This window comes from Vigna radiata, chromosome 8 (assembly GCF_000741045.1).
Source record: "Vigna radiata var. radiata cultivar VC1973A chromosome 8, Vradiata_ver6, whole genome shotgun sequence".
Classification (NCBI taxonomy): Eukaryota; Viridiplantae; Streptophyta; class Magnoliopsida; order Fabales; family Fabaceae; genus Vigna; species Vigna radiata.
The window spans coordinates 34,218,108-34,243,390 of record NC_028358.1 but is presented as its reverse complement, the minus strand read 5'-3'; the positions used below and the strand labels follow the sequence as shown (position 1 = coordinate 34,243,390).

The following is a 25,283-nucleotide window of genomic DNA, read 5'->3' as shown; positions in this document are numbered from 1 at the left end:
GAAAAAAAAATATTCTTCCAAATTATATAATTGGAAATTCGACAATAACTTCGGGATTGGATAACCCTAAAACTTTTTTTATGTAGAAAAATAATTTCTGAAAATAATAAAAGTTTCTAGGTTACCTAATAGGAAAGTAAAAGAAAAAAAAAAAAAAAAACCTCTCCAATTTCATTATACCTCGTCCCTTCTAACATGGTATATTCTACCTACCTATTCAATGAAGTAATGACGGTTCCACAAAATAAGGACCCGAATGAGCAATACATACAGTGATATACATCCTAAACATTTTATGTACGATTATATGTTGTTACCCGTAGACACATACTTATCATGAGAATCCTTGACATTATAAGGAATGTGCGAGAAGAATATAATAATAACTGTAATTCGGAGTTAGTGAACAGAATCCTACTACGTTGGACTTTTGTCTGGTTGAAAAATCAAGCATTCACCTTGTACAGCAAAATACATTGAACAAAATTACAGGTGATTTGAGGAAGAAATGTCCATTCTCTAAGATACAACCCACTACTGTCGAAAGCTAAGCAGTTGTTAAATCCCTAAAATGCCACAAACATAAGCAGTTGTTAGCACTAACTAATCAGAGGCAGCTACTGCAGTTTCCCAGTTCTTGAACAATGGCTTCCATGGATGGCCTCTCGAAAGGAGACTCGTGGGAGCAAAGCAAAGCTATTTTTGCCAGTTTAGCTGCTTCATATTCAAAGTATCTTCCATGAAGATTTGGGTCCATAAATTCTTGGAAGTTGGAGCACTCTGCAGCAAGCCTTATTGAGCTGGTAGTGATTTCTTGCTTCCCAGAAAGGATCTGGAAAAGCAGCACCCCAAAAGCATAGACATCACTTGTCTGAGCAAGGCGCCCAGTAGTGGCATATTCAGGAGCCAGGTAACCCTTTGCTGCACTACCCTTCAGTGCAGAGAACACAATATCATTAGTAAGAAGCTTGTACAGGCCAGAATCTGCCAACAATGCATTGTACCGCTGATCAATTAGGACTCTGTCAGCTGAGATGTTTTGGTGAACCAAAACTGGTTTGTTTGCTCTGTATGCATGTAAATATGCCATACCTGATCAACACAAAATGCTTCAGTTTAGACCTCAAATAGAAAGCATAAGAAAGTACTTGTAATTACATTATAGGAATGTAATTAATTAATAAAGGGTTATGGATAGAGAGTTAACCTTTTGCAACCCCTTTCACAATAGAAACTCTAGTTGACCATTCAAGGACTTCACCATCTCCTTCCTTAACATCAAGGAAGCGTGAAAGGTTTCCATTGGAAACAAAATCATAAATCAGAAAGCATTCACCTCGTCCCCTTGAACAACAGAATCCTCTCAACCTAACTACATTATCATTCCTCAATGAGGTCAACATGTTCAGTCCCTTCATAAACTCAGCTTCATCCGACTTGCAACTAGTTTTACTTATGCTCTTCACAGCAACAACGGATCCATCTCTCAAAACTCCTCTATATGTTGCACTGAAGCTATTCTTCCCCAACAGATTCAACTCTGAGAAATACTGAGTAGCAGACTCCACTTCTTCCAAATTGAACCTCAAACTCTGGAACATATCTTGACTATACCCATTGAAATTTCTACTCTCAGCCAAAGGGTCCCATCCTGTAGAGTACTCAAGGCTGACCAAAGGAGATCCATTTTTCCTACACACACCCATGGCCTCCTCAGTACCTTGACGGTTGTCACTGATATGAAAAGAACCTCCAAGCTTTTGCTTTCTCCGACGATACAGTGTGAATGTCAAAATACCAATTGCAGACATTGCAATTATCACCACAAATATGACAATAGTAATTGATATGGATTGATTTGATTTTGATGAATTAAGGCACTGAGTACCATTGCATGGCAACTTCACATTTGCAGTTTCAGGGATATCTCTAGTGGCTGCTCCATATGGCTCTGGTCTGCTTGGAATGACATGATCCGAAGCGTTGCAAGCTTTCAAGGATGAAAACCCAACTCCACATAACCCCAGATTGTACTCATACAGAAACCCATCCTCTAGTCTCTTAAGAGCTTCATCGAATCAAGAAAAGGAAAATAAACATATTTTAGATACGAAAAACAAACTACTGAAGAAATGGAAAAAAAAAAAAACTCACAAGATTAAGCATGTACATTAACATCGTCATTACCAGGAGGTACATTCCCAGAAAGGGTGTTGTTGTGAACATCGAAAACTCTCAGTGAAGGAGCTTCGGCAAGACTAGTGGGAATGGAACCAAAAAGATTATTAGAGCTCAAATCTAGCCTCGCCAGCATGCCCAAATCACCTAGACTAGCAGGGATAGCACCAGTTAACTGGTTTGACTGCAATGCAACAACACTCAGCTTTTTCAAAGCACCTAGCTGTGTAGGAATGCTTCCAGTCAAGTGATTATAGCAAAGCTGCAAAACTGTAAAAAAAAAAATAAAGTGAAAGGGACAAATAAGCACACTGAAAAGTTTGAACAACCAACACAAAACTGAAGATACCCATAGGAAGAACTGGTAGCAAATTTAGTTTTCGAACAAATGCTAAATGAAGAGAGTAAACAATCAACAGAAACAAAACTCTCTTTTTTCAGCTTACAAGTTTGTCAAAATATACAGGATTCAAAAGCCAACGTTCAACACTATCAAAGAAAAGGAAAAACTATTTTGGAACAAGTGTAAGAGAGTTCCGTGCACACCATTTGAGGGAATAAAGCAAAACAAATGGTATAGTACAACAAATAATCGAAACCAAGCTCAAGTCTTTCGGCCAAAGCCCATCTTCTCCAAACAGAAAGCAAATGGTATAGTACAGAAAACAGAACAAAAAAGACAAGCTTTAAACACGGAAAAATTGAAAAACAAAACAAAGACAGAATAACAAAGGTTTCGATCTTGTTCAACAAGATCACAACCACAAACCTTGCAAGTGCTCCATGGTGGCTATCTCGCGTGGGATTTCCCCAGACAGATTGTTTACATTCAAATACAAATCAACAAGCTCAGTCAAGTTTGCAACCTCTCTGGGTATGTCTCCATACAGAGAGTTATAATGTAAGTAGAGTCCAGTCAGGTACTTGAGCCCTGCAATGGCTGGTGAAAGCTTCCCTGAGAGGCCCTTACCCTGCAGAGAAATATTTGCCACATGACCCTTCTCATTGCATGCCACTCCTTCAAAATATCCACCACATGGGTCACCATTGACAGTCCAAGACGGTAGATAAAGGCTCTCTGGATCCAAACTGGCTTTCAAATCCATCAGTGCTCTTAGCTCTCCATTCCCACGCACCCATGTTGGGTTTGAGAGCAAAAACGCAAGAGAGAACAACAGTAGCAGTACTGAAAACGCCATTTTCAGTTCCTAACGAAAAAAAGGCTTACAAATAAACAAGCTCTGAACTTTTGGTTTTTGAATGCGACCCTATGCAAGGCTTATGTTTCCGTGTGTAAAGCAAAGAGCAAAGAGCAAAGAGAGTGGAAAAAGCGCATAGAGGACAGGCGAAGTGGTGAACGGATTCAAGTCAAGTCATAAATCAAAGACAGTAAAAGTGGTGTTCGTGGAATGTTGCAAAAGCTCAAAACTAACCACTTTTTCATGGAGTACTCTCCCACGCGTCATTATACAACACTTTTCTTCATATCATTACGTAAGTTTATGTTAAATAACACTTTAATCTTGTTCAAATAATGTTTAAATGATTGACATTATCAACATAATTACTTTTTCCTTGTCAACATTGTATAATGAATCCAAAAGTGGAAAATAAAAAGGGAAGTAGATCATCAAAGCATGGAAGAAAAGAGGGGTAAAGTTTTCTTTTTTTGTGGGGTTGTGGTCTTATGGCTTTTATGTGTATTTTTCTTCTAGAAAAAAAAAACATTTTTATTACTCTAATTGTTTTTACAGCTTTAAATACCCATTATTCAAGAAATTTCACGCTTAAAAATTCATTTATCCTTGATCACCACCTGATTTATGTTATTATTGTTAGTAACAACGGTGCTAATTATATATGCTTAGCAATGTTATAGCATATAGCCTGTTGTTTTTCTAATTTCAAACTTTAGAAACAAACAAACTTTGAATAAAAATATTGGGAGATTCTCTTTCCTTTGCTTCCATTTGTTATTGAGATTTTTTCCATATTTAAATTCTAAGTAGCAAAGCTACAATCACAGGTAGGATGATATAATATTGATACAAAACCACGGTACAAGAGAAATATACTAATCTATGTCGTTTTTAGTAATTCTTTTTGCTGTCATCTTTTCATTAGTTAATTCTACTTTTCATACATAAAAAAAAAAAAATTTATTTATTTATTAAAATAAGTAATCAAATATTTTTTTATTTCTAGATAATTAAATAACTTTTCTTTTTAAAAATAACTATCACAAGTTATTTTAACACTGTTCTAATAAAGTTATATATATTTTTAAAATTTTATTATTTTATCATTTTTGTAATATCATTCTTGCAAAATTACATTTTTTTTAAATGATATATTTAATATAATAAAAGCGTAAATATATTAGACGGAAATACATAATAATATAATTTAATTTTAAAAAGTATATGTGTTTTAGAATTATTACATCTGCATCTTGGAGTTTGAAAATTCAAACCGTTTAAGTTATTTAATAAATTCCTTCTTTTTCGAATTTTTCTTTTTGAGTAAAAAATGTACTATGACTGCGAAATTAATTTGTCTGCTTTACAGGTCCCACCATTGGTACAGCGCCACGTCTGCCACGTTTGGGAATGAGTGTGGCACGCGCCTTGCGCGTGGAAATTGGTGAATGAAATGCTTTTCAAAATTCAAATTCCTTACATAGTTTAATATATCAAAGTGATAAGATGTCTTCTCTCTAAGGATGAAGAAAATAACGGATGAATTTCGTTGTAAAATTTCAGTTATTTTTTTTTAAAGATATGAATTTTTTTTGTTTTTGGAAGTGGATTTGGAATAAAAGAGAAGTGAAAATTGAATTGTTTACATTAAGGAAAAAATAATAAGAAAAAGATTGTGAGTTTTGAAAAAAAAAATGAGAAAAATATTATAAAAATTAGTGAGTGATGAAATAGATGTGATATATTAAAAATGATGATTTAGTTGATAAAAATATAAAATTATCATTTTACTTATTAATATAAAAGTAATTTAACTCAAATTGTAAACCATGTAAAATTATATAATAATAAAACGTAAGTAATTATTTAAATTTTTAAAAAAAAATTAGTATTGTAAAAATATATTAAATTAAAATTTGTTTTTTAGAAATTAAAATGACATAGAATTTTATAATTAGCTTAAATAAAATTAAATAATAATTTGTCATTATGATATTATTTTAAATTGAGACATGATTACTTAAAATTAATATAAATTAAATGAAATAATTTTGCTAAAAACATTTATATTAAATAAATAATTTTGATCAAAATATATTAACATTTGATATAAATTTTCGTATGCAATTGAAAAGTTAGCTTAAATAAGATATTAACTAATTTAACTATGTAATTATTAACTAATTAAATATTGACTAATAATTGAAGTGAAGCACTAATGAATTATAATTTAAATAATTAAAAAAATTTATAATAAATATTATTTTCCTATAATGACGTAAAAAAATTAAAATTACAATCTAATTAAATACAAATTTTTTATAATTTGTTTTAGAATGGCGTAAAAAATTTTAAAATATTAGTTTACATAAAACATACATTTGTAATTCATTTCCTAATTCAGAAACCTAATCCTATATCAATTCTAAACTTGACATACAATCAAACCTAAACTTAAAAATACCATTGTATTTACTAAATGAATAAAAAACATACATTTTCAACAAAAAAGAAACCAATATAGTGAAAAAATAAAAAAGCATAAAGACAAAATGATAAATGTGTAGATTGAGTTGACCTTTCACTTAAATATCCTCATTATAGAAATTATTGTTTTTTCCACTCCTCCAAATTTATCTTGTATATTTTTTCAAATCAACTTATACAAATAAAACACCATGAATTTCTATCCTTTGCTACAATAAATCATGTAAAACAACATAGGCTTCAAGGTTAAATTTTATGAATTTAGGAATAAAGTTTATAAAAAAGTTACAAGTGATTTAAGTAATATGATAGATAAAAAATGTTTTAATAGTTCAAAATATAAGATTGTTATTTTGTTTTTATAATTAAAATTAACATATTATTATTATTATTATTTATTATTATTATAGGTATATATATTAGTTATTATTTTAAAACAAATCTTTTGGTGTAAATGAGTAGATTTTACTTGAAAATAAATAAATAAACTTAAAATATTGTTATAAACATATATATTTTGTTAGAAGTGGATTAATTCAACTTCAAAAAAGATTTGTAAGATAAGATTTACACCTACATATATAATATGAATTGACCTTATTTCTAATTGACATAATATTTTTAACATATCGTTAAAATAAAATCTTGTTGATGTATCTTAATATAGGTATGAGAATCTATTCTTTTTTCCCTAGAACCGATTTCTCCGTTATCCTTTCCATTACAATAGACTTTAGCACTATAAAGTTGATGTGTGTATTGGTAGTAAACTTGGAAAGCTCCTTTCCTTTTTGTTGGAGATGAAAAATAGTGTTTTGTGAAGCATTTAAAATTCTTTTTTCTGTCTCTTGGTTTGTTTGATTTGATTTTCAAATTTGGGTAATGGAGAAAGTTGTCTCACACTTCCAGAAAAAGCCACCTTTCACACAGTATTTAATATATTCAACTCAACACCCCTGCTTTTGAATCATTCTGCTTTCTTTTTTTTAACATGTTTTCGATAAAAAAATACTATTTTTTATTTAATATTAAATATAATATCATTTTATATTAATTAATACTTCACATTTCTTAAAATATAATGACAAATAAGTAATATAACAAGCAAAATTTGTGACTTGATTAATAAACAATTTATATGAAAAAATTTAAATTAAAATATAAAAAGTTTAAATGCTTAATAAACAAACTATAGAATACAAATTTATTATAAAGTTGAAAATTAATTAAATCAACTTTAAATTATATAATAGAATTACAAAATAACTTATAACTCTATCTCTTTCTCTTTTGTATCACTCTATTACGCATTTATTTTCACGTGGTTTTTAATTTTCTATTGTTTATATAAATTATTACTAGGGGAATAAGGCACACAATATAATGCCATATACGACTTTTATACTCACTTTCAAAGGAATAATAATTGATAAGTCATTCTTTCACTTTATGTGAAGAAGAAAAAGCTTTCACCTCTATTTTCCTTTTACTTTTTGAAAGTAAAATATTAAACCTGAAATGTATATTTTAATTAGAATGAGAAGTATAAAATAAATAAATACATTGAATCCGAACTTTTAGTATATATTCATTATCTTCTTTTTTAAAAAGAAAAAAAGAAATCCATTACCATGAGCTGAAATTTGTTATATTTTTCAATTATTTTTATATTTTATATCTTTTTTATAATATTTTAATTTTAGTTTTTTCAAATATTTTTATTTCATTAGTCCTCCAAACAAAGACAAAAATAGATGAAATGGAGAATGAGTCAACTCTCAAAAAGAGTATTTTTTTTCAAGTATTTTTTTGTATTTTATTACTCTTTAGCGATATATATATATATATATATATATATATATATATATATATATATATATATATATATATATATATATATATATAGAAAAGAAGAGGATATATATTCTTTAGAGAGTTTACTCATTCATTATTATGTTATTTTATTTAATAATATTCAAGATTAATATGGAAATTTTGTGGGAAGATTTTTGGTAAAAAAAAATATATATTAATTAAGTAGTCTTCTGTTGGAAGTTCTAGATAAAATCAATTTATAATATACAAGTGAGGTGTAAATCTCATTTTAGAAATCGATTTTGTAGAGTTGAGTTAGACTTAAAATTCACTCTCCATTTAAATCATGGGAGACCAAAATTTAAAAAATGAACTTCTAAAATAACTTTCTATGTTAAAACTTTGATAATTTATCTGACTTTCTAAAGTGTCTCTAATACTTATATGACTTCAGCCACAATTTGTGAGTAATTTTTTTACGCACTTAGCTTTGTGGTTGAACATTTTAGTATAATTTTTAAGGTAGTTCACCTCTCAATATTTTTCTGATGCACCCACGTAGAAAAACCTTTAATATGTTTTTGTTTACTGACATTGGGGACACGGTGAAAACATCATGTGAAATGGGCATTGTACTTAGTTACTTGGGTTTTCTTGGAGCACAGCAATAAAATGCACAAGCAACAAAAGTGTTGGTTGGAGAGAGTAATTTAGTTTTTCTGTTTTGAACGTTTTCCATTGTCTTATAGAGTACTTGCATTGCATGTGTTGATTGTGAATACACACCACTATTATACGTATGTGGTTGATCGATTGGGAATATAGAATACTATGAGTCGGTGTCAACATCAACATGGAAAGCATCTACTTTTCTTAGAAATATATGTGCAGAAAAGCCAGAGGGCCTAGCAGCACTGACATAATGCCCCAGAAAACAAGTTGGAAAAAGAAAGGATGAAAAAAACAATGATAAGGAAAAACAACCTCCATGCTCAAGCATAAAGTTTGAATGATGATCATGGGCCCAAAAACCCATCTATGCAACTTTGAAACTAACCTGTTTGATACATATTTAAGATATAGGGTTAAGTATTTACGTAAAACATTCCTTCACACTTTAATCTAAACTTGATTAAGTAGTTCATCGGTATTTCAATTTCAACAATCAAGTGAGCGATTAATTTGATCGGAGATTACGATAAAATTTTAAATTTGTAATAAATATAATTACTTATTTTTTTATTTTTAACTTTTATTTATAAGTTTTAAGATGAATTTAGAATTATGACCCATCACCTATTAAGTAACATGTAATCTTGATTAGGAGTAACGTTTAAAGATAATTATTGTCAAATATCGTCCATTCGGTCTCTATATTTTATGACTATGTAATTAATATACTATTTATTTGAATTGTCTGACCCGACAGATATTTACTTATTCAATGATAGTATTTTTTTTTATAATTTCGTCTAATTAATTCCAATATGATTTGTTCTTACATTTATTAGAATTTATATTCATCATTCAGTGTATTGTTGAAATGAAAAACAAAACGTCCTATTGAAGATTTTCAAGAATGAACTAAATCATTTCAATTGCTATCTATTTGGTTGGTTGGGCGCATTACACATGTTTAAGGAAGGAGACAAGGTATACGAGGTTGATTTATAATCAATCTCTTTCTTCACTCTTCCACCTTTATCCTAAACCCTAACTTATTTATCAGCTTTTATTCTTCTTTCAAATTGGTGGTAGGTAGCCACTCATATGTAAGCACCAAAGTCAAAATGGATTAAATTATTAAACAAACATAATAAACATGACATGTGATTTGAGTCCCATGGTGCATCACAATTTACAATCTATGTCCTAAAAACTGAAGACAAAAAGTAGAAGAACAAAACAGAAGAAAGATTGATAGAAAAGAAAACAATATTTGTTAAAGTATCTCATACTAAACTATCAATTTTATATAACGCTTCTAATTAAACTTAACACACTAATAAATATTAATAAGTAATTTTTAATTCTCAAATCATTCATAATAAAAATATATAAAATTATAAAACTAATAAATTCTTGTAAATGTGATTAGTTATAAATTTCAAATTAATAGGTGATAAAAAAAGATTATATGAAGAAAATAAACTGTATTCATTTTTTCAAAAAGAATATAATTTATTATCCTCATAAAAAATCAGTAAAATATTTATGTAAAAAGAGCATGATGCCTTCAAAATAAAAATAAATAAATAAATGTTATATCAAAGTTAAATTAAATAATTTATTTGGTTTCAATATGTATATATAATTTTAGCTTTAATAAATTATTTATATGATTTAAAATTTTTAAAAAATTGTCCGTATCCGTTTCTAAAATTCATTTGCTGAGGAAAAGGTAATTGTTTATCCAACTTAAACTCATATTATGCATTGTTGTGATTGGTTATTACATTTAGCTTGATTATTGATCACACTTATTAGATAGAAAAAAAAAAAAAACAAAACATGGTGAAAGTGTTTGATAATATCTATCGATAATTAACTTACAATGTAAATTTATCGATAATATCAAATAACTAATATTCATCGATAAATTTTAGTCATATATAAAATTCTTTAATAAATATTATAATTTGATTTTCTTCGTTTTTTTTTTCTTTTTTTCTTCTTCTCGCCCACTTCTCCTTCCACCATTACCACTGACACCATTAACTCAACTTCCACTCCTTCCTTCCTTTTTCTTCTTCTTACTTATCACCTAGAACATTATCAAGCTTGGTACATTGGAATTCTAATTTACTAATAGTTACCAACAAATTTATTATCTACAAATATTTTTAGAAGCAATTTAAATTCAAAAACTAGTTGATAAAATCTATCACTAAATATATTTTCATACCACTTGGCGAGTTCCTTGTTGGCGGGGGACACAGCAACAACCTTTTTCTTTGGAGGAGGTGACGCTGACTTCTTCTTCAAGAAAAGAGCAACAGTCTTGAAGGTAAGAATTATAATATATCAAACAACCATGAAAAAGAAAATATTATACTTTTAGTCTGGAAACATAATATATATATATATATATATATATATATATATATATATATATATATATATATATATATATATATATGTATATATATATGTGTGTGTGTGTTTTTTTTTTTATGTTTGTGTCTAGTATCTACGATGTTATCACTTTAATGAAGAGAAATAAATTTTGTATATAAATGTAAGTCTAATATTTTTTTTTTTAATTTCATATTCAAAATTATTATGTGTTTATTATTACTATAATAATATTTAAGTAAAGTTTGAATGTAAGAACTAGAATAAATCGAACAACCATGGAAGAAATTATTGCATTTTTAGTTCTTTATCATCCTAGTAAAATTTGAATGTAAGAATTAATATAAATCGAACAACCATAGAATAAATTATTATCTCTTTTTGTCCTTACTAATGGAAAAACTATGTATGTTTGGTATCTATGATATCATCACTTATGTGAAGAGAAAGAAACTTTGCCTATAAATGTAGGCTCAATATTTTGTCCACTTTCATGTACAAAATTATTATGTGTTCATTATTACCATAATATTATCTTGATAAAGTTTGATTGTAAGAATTAAAATAAATGGAACGATCATAGAAGAAATTATTATCTTTTTAGTTCTTAGTAATGGAAAAACCATATATATATATATGTGTGGTATCTACGATGTTATCACTTATGTAGGTCCAATATTTTGTCCAATTTTATATTCAAAATTATTACAAATTCTTGCAAATACAACTTTTTTGTTGTTGTTGATTCTTTTAAACTTGTGGATATTTGTGTAAAAATTAGGAGAATGGACATGTCTTAAATTTATTACAAGTCCTAGAATAAGTCGTGTATTTGTCACACAACTTTTGCATGAAAATAGTGTTTATGTCACACGACTTTGAAACTAGATTCTAAAAAGTAGAGTAGTGTTTGGAAAGAATGAGTTTAGAGTATTTTTTTATTGTGTCAAAGTTCTGTAGAGGTTTAACAACTTTCAATTAAAATTTTACTGTACTAGATAGTACAGTAAAAATTTATTAGATAGATACTTCAATTAAAATTTTTAAATTATAAAATATCTATCTAATATTAGTACATTTCTAACTAGAAGTGGCAAAATGATTCAACTTGAGTTGTTTTGGTTTGGCCCACTCTTAATATATCAAAGGTTTAATCATTCTGATAGTTCTTATTTTCTGTGATTTTTTTTAATTAGATTCCTCATTTTTTCTTTTTCTCAATTGGATCTCTATTTTTGAAAAATTAAAGCAATTATGTTTCCTACTAACACCGTTAAAAAGGTGACACGTGTCAGCTTGTGATTTTTTTGAATTTTTTAAATATATTTTTAATTATTATTATTTTTTTATTTTTAATTTTTTATTTATTTAAAAAAAATGTCACGTGTCAAGTTGACATTGAGCCATGTGGCAATGACAATGTGAGGTGGCACTGATAGTGCCACGTGTCACTATCAGACCACGTGTCATTATATTTGTCTCAATTTGGTCCTTATATTTTTAATTTGTCTCAATTTGGTCATTGTATTCTTATTTTATCTTAATTTAGTCCTATTTTTGAAAAAACTAAACAATTTTGTTTCTCTCCAAGTTCAAACAAAATTTTATTTGTATATAAATCTTTACAAAGAAATTTATACAAATTAATTTTTTTATTAGAAATAAAAAAATTAGAAACTAACATATGACACATTTTTATTTATATAGTAGTAAAGAAATCATTTAACCTAAATAATATGAATGAGTAACCTATAAAAGTTAACATCTCAATAATAAATATTTTTGTGAAGGTAATCTACACAAGTATAGTCTCAATACTTCCTTAACAATTCATAAAAAGTTTCTAGAGTTAAATATTTCGATTTGAAATACATTACTAATAATTTGCTTAACAGAAACAAATTTAAAGACAAAATTTTGGAAAATGTATATATCGTATTTTATTTGGGAAGGAACAAATTTTTTTAAATTTAAAAAAAAAAATAGGACTAAATTGAGACAAAATAAAAATACAAGGACCAAATTGGAACAAAATAAAAATACAGGTACTAAATTGAAACAAACGCAATGACACGTGGTTTGACAATGACACGTGACACTGTCAGTGCCATCTCACATTGTCATTGCTATGTGGCACAATGTCAACTTGACACGTGGCAAATGTTATTTTTAAAAGAAAACAAAATAAAAAATAAAAATAAAAATAATTAAAAATATATTTAAAAAATTCAAAAAAATTACGAGCTGACATGTGTCACCCTTTTTAACGATGTTAGTACGAAACTAACGACAATGACCTAATTACTTCAAATTTTCAAAAAATAGGGATCCAATTGAGAAAAATAAAAAATGAGGAACCTAATTGAAAAAAATCACCGAAAATAAAAACTATCATAATGATTAAACCTATATAAAAATGGGCTGAATCGAGCTAATCCGTCAGAGAAAAACAGATAAAAAATTGTAATCCATTCCACCACTTTTTTTTTCAATTTTTTATTTTTTGAATTTGTTTATTTATCTACACGTATAAATAAATATTATCACCTTATTTAATTATATATATATATATATATATATATATATATATATATATATATTTAACTTTTCAATTAATTAGTTAATATTTTTAATTAAATAAATTAAAATAATTATTACATTTATATATTAAATTATTCTATTATAAATAATAACTATAATTTAAAATTTTAACTTGTAAGTGTTAATGATGTAAATTATAATACTATTACATATTTACATTTAAAAAATAATCTTTTAACTTATTTTTATTTTAAGTTTTAATTTAAAAAAAAATAAACTAATATAAAAATGGGCTAATGGACTGGGCTGGGTATGATGGTGTGCCAGTTTGATAGATCAGTTAGGTCGACCAAAATAGATTGACCATTTGAAATATATTATTTATGTAATATAAATTTAATTGTATTTTAAGGAGGTACTTGACAATTTTTTGATAGACCAAGACAAGAGTTCCACTAATGTGGAATTGTTGTATTTCTAAGTTAGAACTCTTGTACTAAAATAATAATAATAAAAACTTAGATCAATTATAGAAAAGGAGAATGATTTTTAAAAATATTGTAGTTTTTATAAAATTAAATCAAATTAACTGTTTTATTTATAATTCAACCTTTTATTTTTTAAAATAATCAAATTTCGTTCTTAAATACTATTTCTACTTTTAACTGTTTTCTAAAATCTTGAAAATAAAATAATAGTAAAGATAATCTTAAACTTTAAAAGTGATAAATAAAAGGAAACCAAAATTCTGTGGGCGGTAGGAAATGAGCTGATTTTAATGGAGCTTTAAATGTTTTGTTTTCCTTGAAAAATGTGATCTATTTATATTTATTGTTGATCTATTTCTTCAAAGTATTAATTATTGTAATTAATGCACTCTATTTATATTAAAAGGTTTAATAATGACATGAATTAAGAAGTTTGTACTCATATGCCGCTAATATTAAATACTTTAAGTAAACGCTTCTATTCAACACTTCAGTTAAAATGTGGGATGTGCAGTTTTAAACATAAGCATCCAAAATACACCTCTTCAAGTGATATTCTCTCTCTTTACTTTTGAAACTACTCCTTGTTTTTAAATTTTAAGAAAATATTAATTATGTTATTTTAAAGATTTTCCACGTTAATTAAGTCAAGGGAATAATTGAAAAATAAGCTATTTTGAATTTAGAATATAACAAATAAAAATTATTTTTTTTTAAAAGATCAGATAACTAAAAAAACAATGACAAGAGTATTAAATATAATGAAAAATTGTGTTTCATATTAATGAATAGTGAAATTTCTTTTAAGTTATTAATAATATGGGTAATTTTATTATAGTCAAAATCGATATTTAACTTGTAAGATGGTACAATTTTATATAGTATTTCCAATTTAGACTTTATCTGTAATCATGACGTAATCATTGAACAAAATTGTACAATTGTAGAAAACAGTGATTTTTTTTTTAAAAAGCACAGTAACTTTAATTTTAATTAGTTTTATGTCTTGAAGACCCACTTCAATCTGAATATATATATAAATAAAAGAAACATAACTTTTTTTTTTTTAAGAAAATCACAAAATCCACTTCAAAAATTGTGTGAATTGCTTCTTTTATTTTAAATTTCTCATTATATCATCCTTTCATCTTCTCAATTAATAAATTCACTTTAAATAAAACCTAAAACTAATAAAAAAGTTAATATAATTAAATATTCACTATCACAACACCATTCAATTACAAGTTAATGTAATTAAAATTCATCTCTCTTTTTTATAATGCACTGTTTACTAATTAAAAATAAAAGATAAAAATAAAATAAACACAAAATATATATCTAATATATCTAACTTTATTCATTTTCAATCAAAATAAAATCTAAATCTTATTAAAAATTAAGAGTATTTTTTATGAAATGATAAATAACTTTATTGGTTTTATTAAAAACAAACAAGAACAATCTCATGATGGAATGAGAGATAAATATTTTATTAAAAATAATAAAATATGTCAATTTCATTAATCATCACAACACATTTTGAATAAAAAAAAATATTCATATGAAAATAACTAAACAAAGCACTTCTTGCAGCAGATTAGGAACCCAAGTGTGACCTCATCACCACCACCACCACTACCTCGTGTCATCGCCACCGTGAAGCATCACCATTGCTATCATGTTCCAAAGCCTGCTTTAAGCCGTTGTTGCCATAAAAATCACACCACTCAATGCGAGAACATGCAACCACCACATCTCCATCTGCGACGTCATCAAACCTGCAAACTACAAGAACTAAAAATCTATAAAAGGAACATGAGCTTAAATCGCAAAACCCTATCGCGAATAAGATGCGTGAGCTTCGCGTCGTCGTGAGTATTCTCCACCCAGTACACACCTGCGAAAAGAAATAAAAAACCCTAAAGAAGTTCAAGACGCTAATCGCGATACAGCAACAACGAGCAACTCACGTCTTCATTCATGGTCGAGAATCGCGAGCAATCTTCCTTCACAGCGTAGGGGTGAACAATTTCCCCTTTGCATCAAAACCCTAATTTTGAGGGAGAAGAGGCTGCCAGGTGTAGTATCCACTTCAACCTCTCATTGCTTACCATGTCAGCATAGGCAACATAAAAATGACAATTTACCACTATGTACTACCATATCATCAGGCTATTAACTCTGTTTGTTTCCTGGGAAAGGACAATGTTGGCACAAAATTTTCTATTTAAGGACCAACTAGACAATATTTTTAAACATGGGATTTACTTGACCCAACAGAACAAAACTGGAGACAAGAGAGACTATTAAACCAAAAATTAAATTAGTCAAAGTTCAAAATAAAAACTAATTTTAATTTTCATCAAAAATTAAAAAAACAAAAACATATTTAACCATATATCAATGAAACTACAAGTAATGCAACTAGGAATCTCATGGAAAGTTTGATCCTGGCTCAGAATGAACGCTGACGACATGCCTTATACATGCAAGTCGGACGAAAAGTGGTGTTTCCAGTGACAAATGGGTGAGTAAAGTGTAAGAACCTACCATTTGGAGAGAAACAACATTTGGAAACTACTGTTAATACCTGTAGGTTGAGGAGCAGAAAGAGGTTGAGGAACAGAAAGAGGAATGCGCCTGAAGAAGGACTGTGTCTGATTAACTAGTTGTTGAGACAATAACTTATCAAGGTGATGATCAGTAACGGATCTAAGAGAATAAACAGTCACACTAAGATTAAGACATGACCTAAACTCCTACAGGAGACAACAATGAAAACTTTTCCGCAATAAACAAAAGCATGACAAAGCAATACTGCATGAAAGTAAAAAACCTACGGTTCATGAACTTCTTTTCCGGAAGAAGAAACAATGAAAGTCTCCTATACATATAAATAAAATTTAAATAAAATACTTGGAGTAATAAATATTAATAGTATTTTTTGAATATGAATTAAAGCTATTTTATGAAAAGTTAACAGGTGGCCCCAGTCAACCCAGGTGGAAGCGGTAGAGGGAAACTGTAACTGAGAGTTCTTCATATCATAGGGTTGGGAACCTATATATTTGTCTCTAATCTTAGGCATTTCCTCACATCACTCCAATTTGTCCCATTCCAAAAGACAAACCCATTTCAATCTTTTATTGCATTCTTCAATTCATGGCTTCTCCAAAGAGAGGAAGAGACGGCAGTGACGGTGCCGGTGGCGGTGCTGGGGTTGCTGCTACTTCTGCTACTCCAACTATGCCTGATGATTTGATGATAGAAATACTGTCTCGAGTTCCGGTGAAGGCTCTGATGCGGTTTAGGTGCGTTTCTAAGTATTGGAATTTCTTTGTTTTCGATCCCAATTTAGTGAAACTGCACCTTGAAAGATCCCCAAGAGACAACCCAATCCTGTACACGCTATCCGAGTATGGCGAGTACGACGATGATGCACATTACCTGCACCAATCCTCTACACAAAGCTTACTCGAGAACCCAAATTCGGTTGTTGGCAACGACGGTGACGGTATTCCAGTCTTTGTCAACTACGACATCGTTGGAGTCTGCAATGGATTGGTGTGTCTGAGTAGAATCCATACTAATCTTGACGAAATCTGGGTCCGATTTTGGAATCCTGCCACCAGACTCAGTTCTGACGAATCACCCTCCTGTTACATTGAATGTGGGTGCGCCAACATGGCGTTTGGTCATGATGCTTTAACTGACACTTATAAGGTGGTGGCAGCAGTGATGAATGACCCGAAATGTCACGACATAGAGCTTATAGTTCACGATCTTGGAGATGATTGTTGGAGAGAGATTCCAATTACTGAAGCTGATTTCCCTTCGGAGTTTCGTCAAACCAAGGGAGTGTTTCTGAATGGCACCCTTAACTGGGTGACAGTACTTGGCACTGGTAATTCCAAATCCCTTGTGGATTTTTGCTTTGACTTAGCCACTGAGACGTACACATGCTTTAAACTGCCTAATGATGTGGGGGAAGGTTTCTCAGAACTTGGAGCTTTTGGGGGTTGTCTCTGTCTTTCCCACATTTACCATAGAGAATCTTTTGCTTTCTGGCAAATGAAGGAGTTTGGAGTTCATCAATCTTGGACTTTGTTGATGAACATCAGTTACAATTATTTTGAGTTTCCCAGGTATCTCATTCCGCGTCCCTTGTGCTTGTCTGAAGACGGGAATATCCTGATCCTGGTATGCCATGCAGAATACCAACTTGTTTGGTGTAATAGGAGACAATGCCAAATAGAGCATTTTGAAATTCCCCATAAATGGATATCGCTCAAATCTACAGATTACGTTCAGAGCTTGGTGTTGCCTTATCCTACTACCTGACCTCTCTCTAATCAAATCATGTAAGTGTTTCTTTAAGACATTATCATTCTGATGCATGACCATGGTCACATTCGCATATAATCTTCTAGTCATAGATTATTTTCCTTATAGGACTGAGAGTTAGTTCCCTTCCCTATTTGGGTTTCAAGATGTTTTAAAGGCAATGAAGATCTTTCAAATTTTGAAATGCTTCTTAACTTCTTTGCAACATTTGTATGTTAAACTTTAGTTTCAGCCATCTCATAGTCTATTGATTCATGCTTTTAGTTGTGTGGCTCTGGATTGGTTTTGGCTGCATTTTCTGTTCTTGGTTCATGTCTTATTCTTATTCCTTGAACTTTCATTCACATCTTTCTTTTGAATGATTTACATATATATGTATGGTAGCAACTTAGTTTGATTATGTTGTCGTATGATGGAGTCTGGATTAATGTAGTATTGATTAATATTAATAAGACAACATGCGACACCAATGCTATCGGCTGGTATTGCCGACTTTTGGTTTGAAGCTAAATTCTTTCTTTGTTTACAGAGGGATATGTGCTTCTTTGAGCATGATGAATTTATTTATTTTCCTTTGTGGGGTAGTTTTAATTTTTCCTTGTTGCAGGTTTTAATGTTCTTGGTTAGTATCTCATCCAGGTATAATATTTTTTCTATATTCACATAAAACAGCATCTTGTATCCATTTTAATAGAATAATAATTCTTAGGAGTTATTTGATGTGTGCCAAAATTAAACTTTGAAAAGTTGGATCTTCCCGATCTAGCATCTAATTGTTTAAAATGTAATTGCTTGGTATTCAAACTTGTCTATCTAAATTCTACTCATTAATATGTTGGCAGGAAAACACAGGACTCCTTGATATGTCACCGTAGCTTCAGGGGCATAGTGGATTATGGAAGGAAGAAGGAGGACATGAAGAAGAAGATGATTATTAGAGGAATAATAATAGTTTTTTTTTAAAGTATCTGTTCTGTAAAAGATGTTTATTATAACTCTCTTGATGACTCTTTAAAAGTTTCTTTAATAAATAGTATTCGAAACTTGTTTAATAGCATTTATAAGTGATTAGATGCAGCTTTTGCTGCACCATCCAGGTATATTATTAGCATTGTTGTTTGTGCTGTTTTCTTTCTAATATTATTTATGTGTGATTGAATGAATTTCCTCCCAGGTGTTTACTAGAATAATATTCTTCATACCTAGAACTTATTTAACTCACAGGATTTATATGAAAACTTATTGATAAAATTAGAGAGATTCTATAAAATACTATTATTAAGTTATTATCACATGCTTTTAAATCTAAAAATTTAGTAGTGGAAAAATACTTTTTAATATAAAATAAAAATATCAGTATAACTTACCATCCTAATTAAGTCCAGACTCTAATAACAGGAATTCTGTACTCATTTCCTATTTTGATTTTAATACCAAAAGTTTTATAAAGAGTCAATTTTCTCATCTTGAATAATATGTAAACTCTAATGAGACTCACACTAGATATTTTTATGTAATATATTTTATATTGTTTTTTAAAATTGTGAATAAACATTTCATAGCTAGTATATATAAATATTTTTCGAAGTTAAAATTTAATTATGCACAGATTAAAATAAAATTTGAAAATATATGAAAAATTATTGTACAAATTAGCTCATAAATGAACTAATTTTTTTTGTCTTTATTAAAAATGTGAATGAATAAATTGACATAACTTACTAGTGTTAACCTGTTGAATCTTTATACCAAAATAATAATATTTAGTGAACTAAATTTTAATTGAAGAGCATTAAAAAAATAAACTATTTAATAATAACAGAAAGGAGAAAAGGGTGATAAAGCAGGAAACTAAATGGTAGTTACGAACTGTTGGTGTTCCTCTTCGTGGCTGCCTCTGTCACTACGGCTGCCATGGAATTTGAAGGCAGCAAGAATGCCACTGTCACTGAAATTGAAATGTGAAGCTTTTTCTGAAGGCTCTGGTTGTCTTGTTCACAACGACCAAGCCGATTTGCAAGCTCTCTTACAGATCCTTCCATCTGATTTGCATCAAACTCTCCTTGATCAAACTAATCGTTCTCAACTTCTGGAGGTCACTTTTCAATGTCAACGTTATTTATTTAATCCTTAATTCACTGTACTTCTTTCTAATCTAACCTTGGTTTTTTCATTAGGTTGTATTGGATTTGGGTCGTTTTCCAGAAGCACGTTATTTAGGAGAGCATGGACGTCACTGTTTAAGGAACACAGAGGTAATGCGTACCTTGCCCTCTTCATTCGATAGTATTGTTTATGTCTATGTAATGTGATATCCAGAAATGTATTAAGTTATATGGTGTATAGCTAGGTAACTGTGAAGGAGTTGGAATATGCTGAACAAGCTGTTGGAGAGTTTGGCAAGGACAATAGAGCTGGAATTGAGGGTACTTTGCACAGAGTATCTGCAATTAGGAGTAGGAATGGTCACATAGTTGGCTTGACTTGTCGTGTCGGAAGAGCAATCACTGGCCAGATTGACATGGTCTATGACCTGCTTCAATACGGGAAGAGCATTTTGTTTGTTGGAAGGTATAACACAGTATTCCCCTTTAATCTCTTATTGATATTTTAAGATTGAATACAAGTTGAAGCACTGAGGGAATCCTTGTAATAAAATTAGTTTCATCCCTCATTTTAGTTTTGTTAAAAGAATACTTGTAAGAGAAAAAACAAGAAGGTCAAATGAATTAAGTTTCTCCTACAAGTTAAAATCATACACTTTTTTATGTTCAGTAGGTTAGAAAATAAAGTTTCTATTCTGTGGATGTTCAAGTGAATAAGTTGATTTTACCTTTTTTGTTTTCTTATCCTGTAAGTACTTAAAAAGAGAGAATTTTCCAGAACATGTGTCATTTGGTTATTTTTCTAAATTTAAAACATTTTATGGATTCTGTGTTTGTCATTGTCAATTGCAATATAAGACTTTTGAAATTTATGTTAAGATCTATCTAATAAGTGATAAAAGTTACTTCACCATGGTCTATTGACTCACCAGTCCAATAATGTAGTAGGAAGTTGTTCTGTTTCTCTAAGAAAATTTGATGATTTTTTTCCACTCTTTTTCTTGGATTCTCTCAGGCCTGGGGTTGGCAAAACTACTGTTATGCGTGAAATTGCTCGGGTGCTGTCTGAAGAGCTTCACAAAAGAGTGGTATGCTGATTTTTCAGCATCTCACAGCATTTTCTCTTCCTTAAAGTACTTTTATAGACTGGCTCAGGATAGAATAACTTCCTGCAAGATGAGTAGACGATTGTTGATACCTAATGTGAATCCACTTGGCACGAATTCAATTTATGGATCTTTCTAGGATGGAGATGGAAACAAAGAAAGGATGTGGAGCTACAGCCTAGTTTAGGAAAAATTCCTTTATAAGTTATAGGAGGTTCTGTCAAGAACCCAATAGAAACAGTTCTCTCAAAAGGCATAACCCGATTTTTCAATAATTCAAGCTTGCTTTGCACATGCACATAAGACCCTATTTATAGGCTAAGCGAGGCCTGTCAACAGTTGCAACTTAGGAAGCTAAAAGGACTCCACCCGCATGCAATTACCATGTATGTTAATTGCCTGTTACATTAATTTCTATAACTAAATAAGCACTAAGGAGATGACCCGCTAGTAATTATAGAGCACAAGGGCTGTCAAAAGTTGCAACACAGAAAATTAACAGGATTTCACTGATTTGAAAAGCATGCTTGCCCTCTTCAAGAGACAACCATGGCTAGCGGCTCAAGCCTTATTCTTCCTTAAAGTACTTTTTTTAGATAGACCCATGATAGAATAACTTCTTTCAAAATGAATAGGTGGTTGTTGATACCAGCAATGAAATTGGGGGTGATGGCAATATCCCACATGCAGCAATCGGTGGAGCACGAAGAATGCAGGTGCGGGAGCCATCAATGCAACACAGAGTGATGATTGAGGCAGTGGAAAATCACATGCCCGAGGTGATTATAGTTGATGAGATTGGCACCGAAGCTGAAGCTCATGCTTGCCGATCAATTGCCGAGCGCGGGATCATTCTTATTGGGACTGCTCATGGACAGAAGCTTGAGAATATCATCAAGAATCCTACCCTTTCTGATCTGGTTTGTTTTAACTTTTATATACTTGTGCCAATAACATCCAATAGTTTGTCGCTTTTGCTCCGTTTTTAAGCAAGTTTTGAACTCTATGTGGCCTAATTTTTACTTAATAATTTAAGACAATAATTGTCTGTCTCTTTTTACTTCATGTTTTGAATAAAGTAATGAATGCTGTTTAGATGAGGCCTGCAACTGAATCCCATATTAAGTTGTAACCTTATTTTCATCTGAATTTTAGTTTTCACATAACTTGAATATCACCCTTCTAAGCACTCTAATATTCAAGATTCACCTCCATTTGCTTTATCAGATTGGCGGGATAGAAATTGTTACTCTGGGAGATGCAGAAGCCAAGGCAAGAAATTGTCCGAAGACAGTTCTTGAGAGGAAAGCACCTCCAACATTTGATTTCTTAATTGAGATGAGAGATAGACACTACTGGCTCACACATCAGGTATGTTGATTGAGCATTTACTACTGAAATATCAATAACTTTATCCCACTTGGTGAAGTTGTCTATATGCAACACCATTGGACATACTCAAAACTAATTTCAGCAATGTCTTTTTAAGCTCCCTCTACCCTTTCTCATAGGGCTAAAATTCATGAGATCTACTCTCATCACCGATGCCTTCTTAGCTTTCTTTACACTCGTCCAAACTACCTAAACTGATTTTCTATGATTTTTTCTTTGATATTTGACACACCAAGATCTCATATACAATATTTTTATATCCCATCCTTGTTCCATGCATTCATTATCATTTCTGCTATTCCCACTTTTTTCCGTTTACTTTTATAGAAATTATTGTTCTTATTCATTTAACTTATTTTCAGAATAGCATCAGTGATTTTGTCCAGCCCCTTGAATAAAATGTACACAACACAATGAATGTACTAAAATTCATGAAAGAAAACGTATTGTTAAAATGGCCACTCAGAAAGAGGTATATATGTCCTTGGTTTAAAGCTGAACGTCGATTTGAATCCCCTACCTTAAATATGTATTTTGACTGTCAAATTTAAGCCAAGTTTGTTTTTTGTCCTTTCAATAAAGAATTGATGTTTTTGCCCCCTATAGTTTGAAAGAAAAAAAAAAAAAAACTTGTTTTAATGCCCCGATGCCTTAGTCAAAAAGGATATTTTGAAAGGAAAACAAACATATGGTTGGGTATTTGATGATAATAATGCAAAACCTAATTATCTATTGTTGTTTTTATTGATAATTTCTTTTTGTTAATGTCAAATTACTTGAGCAGAATTATATGGGGCAATTGAAAGGCCAGGTAGGGTAGTTTCTGTTAATCATTGAGGGCATTGATAGGCTAAAATTTCATTTTGTTTCAATTAAATCTTTTTTTCCTTTTGCAGACTGACAAAAGTGTAGATATGTTGCTTCGGGGAAAAAGTCCACAGGTTGAGGTAAATTCTTTACCGCTGTACTTTTTCAGTTTATTTGATTGAAAGATTTTTCTATTATTATTTGTTTCTGCCTATACTTCATAATACTTATTATTTATATTTGTTGGAGTTGGACATTGCCTGATCTATTACTATAAAATTTTACTGATGAAAGTGACTGTTAGCTTTTTGGTTGATGTCTGCCAGAGGAAAAAACTTTAAATCTAATGTTAAGTTTTTTCTTTGTTTTCTGAAACTACTTGTTAAAGAGCAAACGGCATGATTAGGCCTTCTGAGATTGTAGATAAACTCAACATAAGCAACCATGGCCATAGAAATATAGGTTCACTCCTCGCATCTGGTCCTCTTTGGTTTTTTTCCTAGTCCTCCTTCCTGACACCTGATTACAATCATATAAGTGTGTGCCACAATGCGCATCCATCCATATATTCCAGAAGCCCAAATCTGCGATAACTTCATGGGTTTTTAAACTTGTCTCTTCGAATTAACGGAAGTTCATCACGCTTTCTAGATAAATATATAGGGATATTTTGGATATTATGAATGTCATCCTTAACTTCACTATAGGTTTCAAATGTTTGGACTTTGGAGTAGCATTCTAAATATGAAGATTTTTACTCAAACTTTTGGAGCATGTTTGTCTTGTCATATGGATGTTAATTCGCTTTTAAAATTGGTTCATGGGCTCTGATGCATATGCACTTGATAAGTTGGTACGTCTGACCAACATATAAACTATTCTCTTATATATCTTTCATATCATTTTTCCAGGATATTTCATAGTATGACTATTTCTAACTTTTTTGCAGGTAAGAAGAAAAGATGAAAAGTGTAAGGTCGTGATAGAAAAATCTAAGGCATATGATAAATGCCTATGATATAATTCAATTAGCAGCAGTTTAGTTAATGACTAATAAATTGTTGAAAAACCAATTTAGATTTAAAGCTATAAATTGCCCAATCATATGTAGAATCCAATGCATTACAAAGTTTATGACTAATAAGTTGCAATAAACTCCATATCACATCATGAATTATTCAATAAAATTTGTAATGCATGACACACATTTCTCAGTTAAAATGTTGATGGACTATTAAAGACAATAGAAACTCTCGGTTAACTTTAGACATTTTGTACATTCAAGGTTCTTCCAACGTTTTATCACCAAACAATCCATAAAGTAGACTTTAGACAACCATAAACAAACTTAGGGTTTAACATGAACATCCTCACAACATTCACGTCATATCCTATGTTATGATAAGTGAAAATTATTGTATACATAATAAAAGCAATGTTTGTTTCCTTCCATCAAACTCTTATACAAGGAGATCAAATGTAATCATTTGAATAACTTAAAAGTATGTGATTTTTTATTTTGAGTGTCAATGTCTAAACTGTTTACTCTCTCCTTTGTTTATCTTAAAGAACGAAACTTCACTGTGTGATATTCTTTCTTACAATAATAAAATTTAATGATGGAAATATAGATTATAATTTTTTCTAAATATTATTTTTAGTTGCATTGGATTCTACATTTCCAACTTTTCAAAATAGATAAGGTTTGTTAGATTTGAAGATTTTTCTTATGATTTTTAAAAATGG

General features: G+C 30.0%; 3 protein-coding genes across 5 annotated transcripts; 2 read left to right on the top strand and 1 right to left on the bottom strand.

Annotated features, from left to right (window-relative positions):
• Window positions 1-377: 377 nt before the first annotated feature.
• On the bottom strand, window positions 378-3,734 carry LOC106770960 (probable leucine-rich repeat receptor-like protein kinase At1g35710). The gene is made up of 4 exons (XM_014656815.2): window positions 2,948-3,734; window positions 2,188-2,448; window positions 1,208-2,068; window positions 378-1,092 (listed from the first exon to the last, which is right to left on the bottom strand). Exons 1-4 carry the CDS (start codon window positions 3,375-3,377, stop codon window positions 608-610), a joined length of 2,037 nt encoding a protein of 678 aa, XP_014512301.1. The 5' UTR covers window positions 3,378-3,734; the 3' UTR covers window positions 378-607.
• Window positions 3,735-16,783: 13,049 nt separating this feature from the next.
• On the top strand, window positions 16,784-19,184 carry LOC106769601 (F-box/kelch-repeat protein At3g23880). Of its 2 annotated transcripts, XR_001376345.2 has the most exons (3): window positions 16,784-18,144; window positions 18,735-18,766; window positions 18,970-19,184. XR_001376345.2 is itself a non-coding variant. In XM_014655285.2 (2 exons), exon 1 carries the CDS (start codon window positions 16,946-16,948, stop codon window positions 18,122-18,124), a length of 1,179 nt encoding a protein of 392 aa, XP_014510771.1. In that variant the 5' UTR covers window positions 16,784-16,945; the 3' UTR covers window positions 18,125-18,144; window positions 18,970-19,184. The 2 variants fall into 2 exon arrangements, 1 of the variants encoding a protein (XP_014510771.1); XM_014655285.2 differs by lacking the exon at window positions 18,735-18,766.
• Window positions 19,185-19,981: 797 nt separating this feature from the next.
• On the top strand, window positions 19,982-24,949 carry LOC106769602 (uncharacterized protein ycf45). Of its 2 annotated transcripts, XM_014655286.2 has the most exons (8): window positions 19,982-20,222; window positions 20,305-20,382; window positions 20,478-20,698; window positions 21,248-21,320; window positions 21,974-22,258; window positions 22,566-22,709; window positions 23,627-23,677; window positions 24,487-24,949. In XM_014655286.2, the coding sequence occupies exons 1-8, from the start codon at window positions 19,983-19,985 to the stop codon at window positions 24,553-24,555; spliced, it is 1,161 nt and encodes a 386-aa protein (XP_014510772.1). In that variant the 5' UTR covers window position 19,982; the 3' UTR covers window positions 24,556-24,949. The 2 variants fall into 2 exon arrangements, with proteins under 2 accessions (XP_014510772.1, XP_022641000.1); XM_022785279.1 differs by lacking the exons at window positions 23,627-23,677; window positions 24,487-24,949 and adding an exon at window positions 23,515-23,565.
• Window positions 24,950-25,283: the final 334 nt, after the last annotated feature.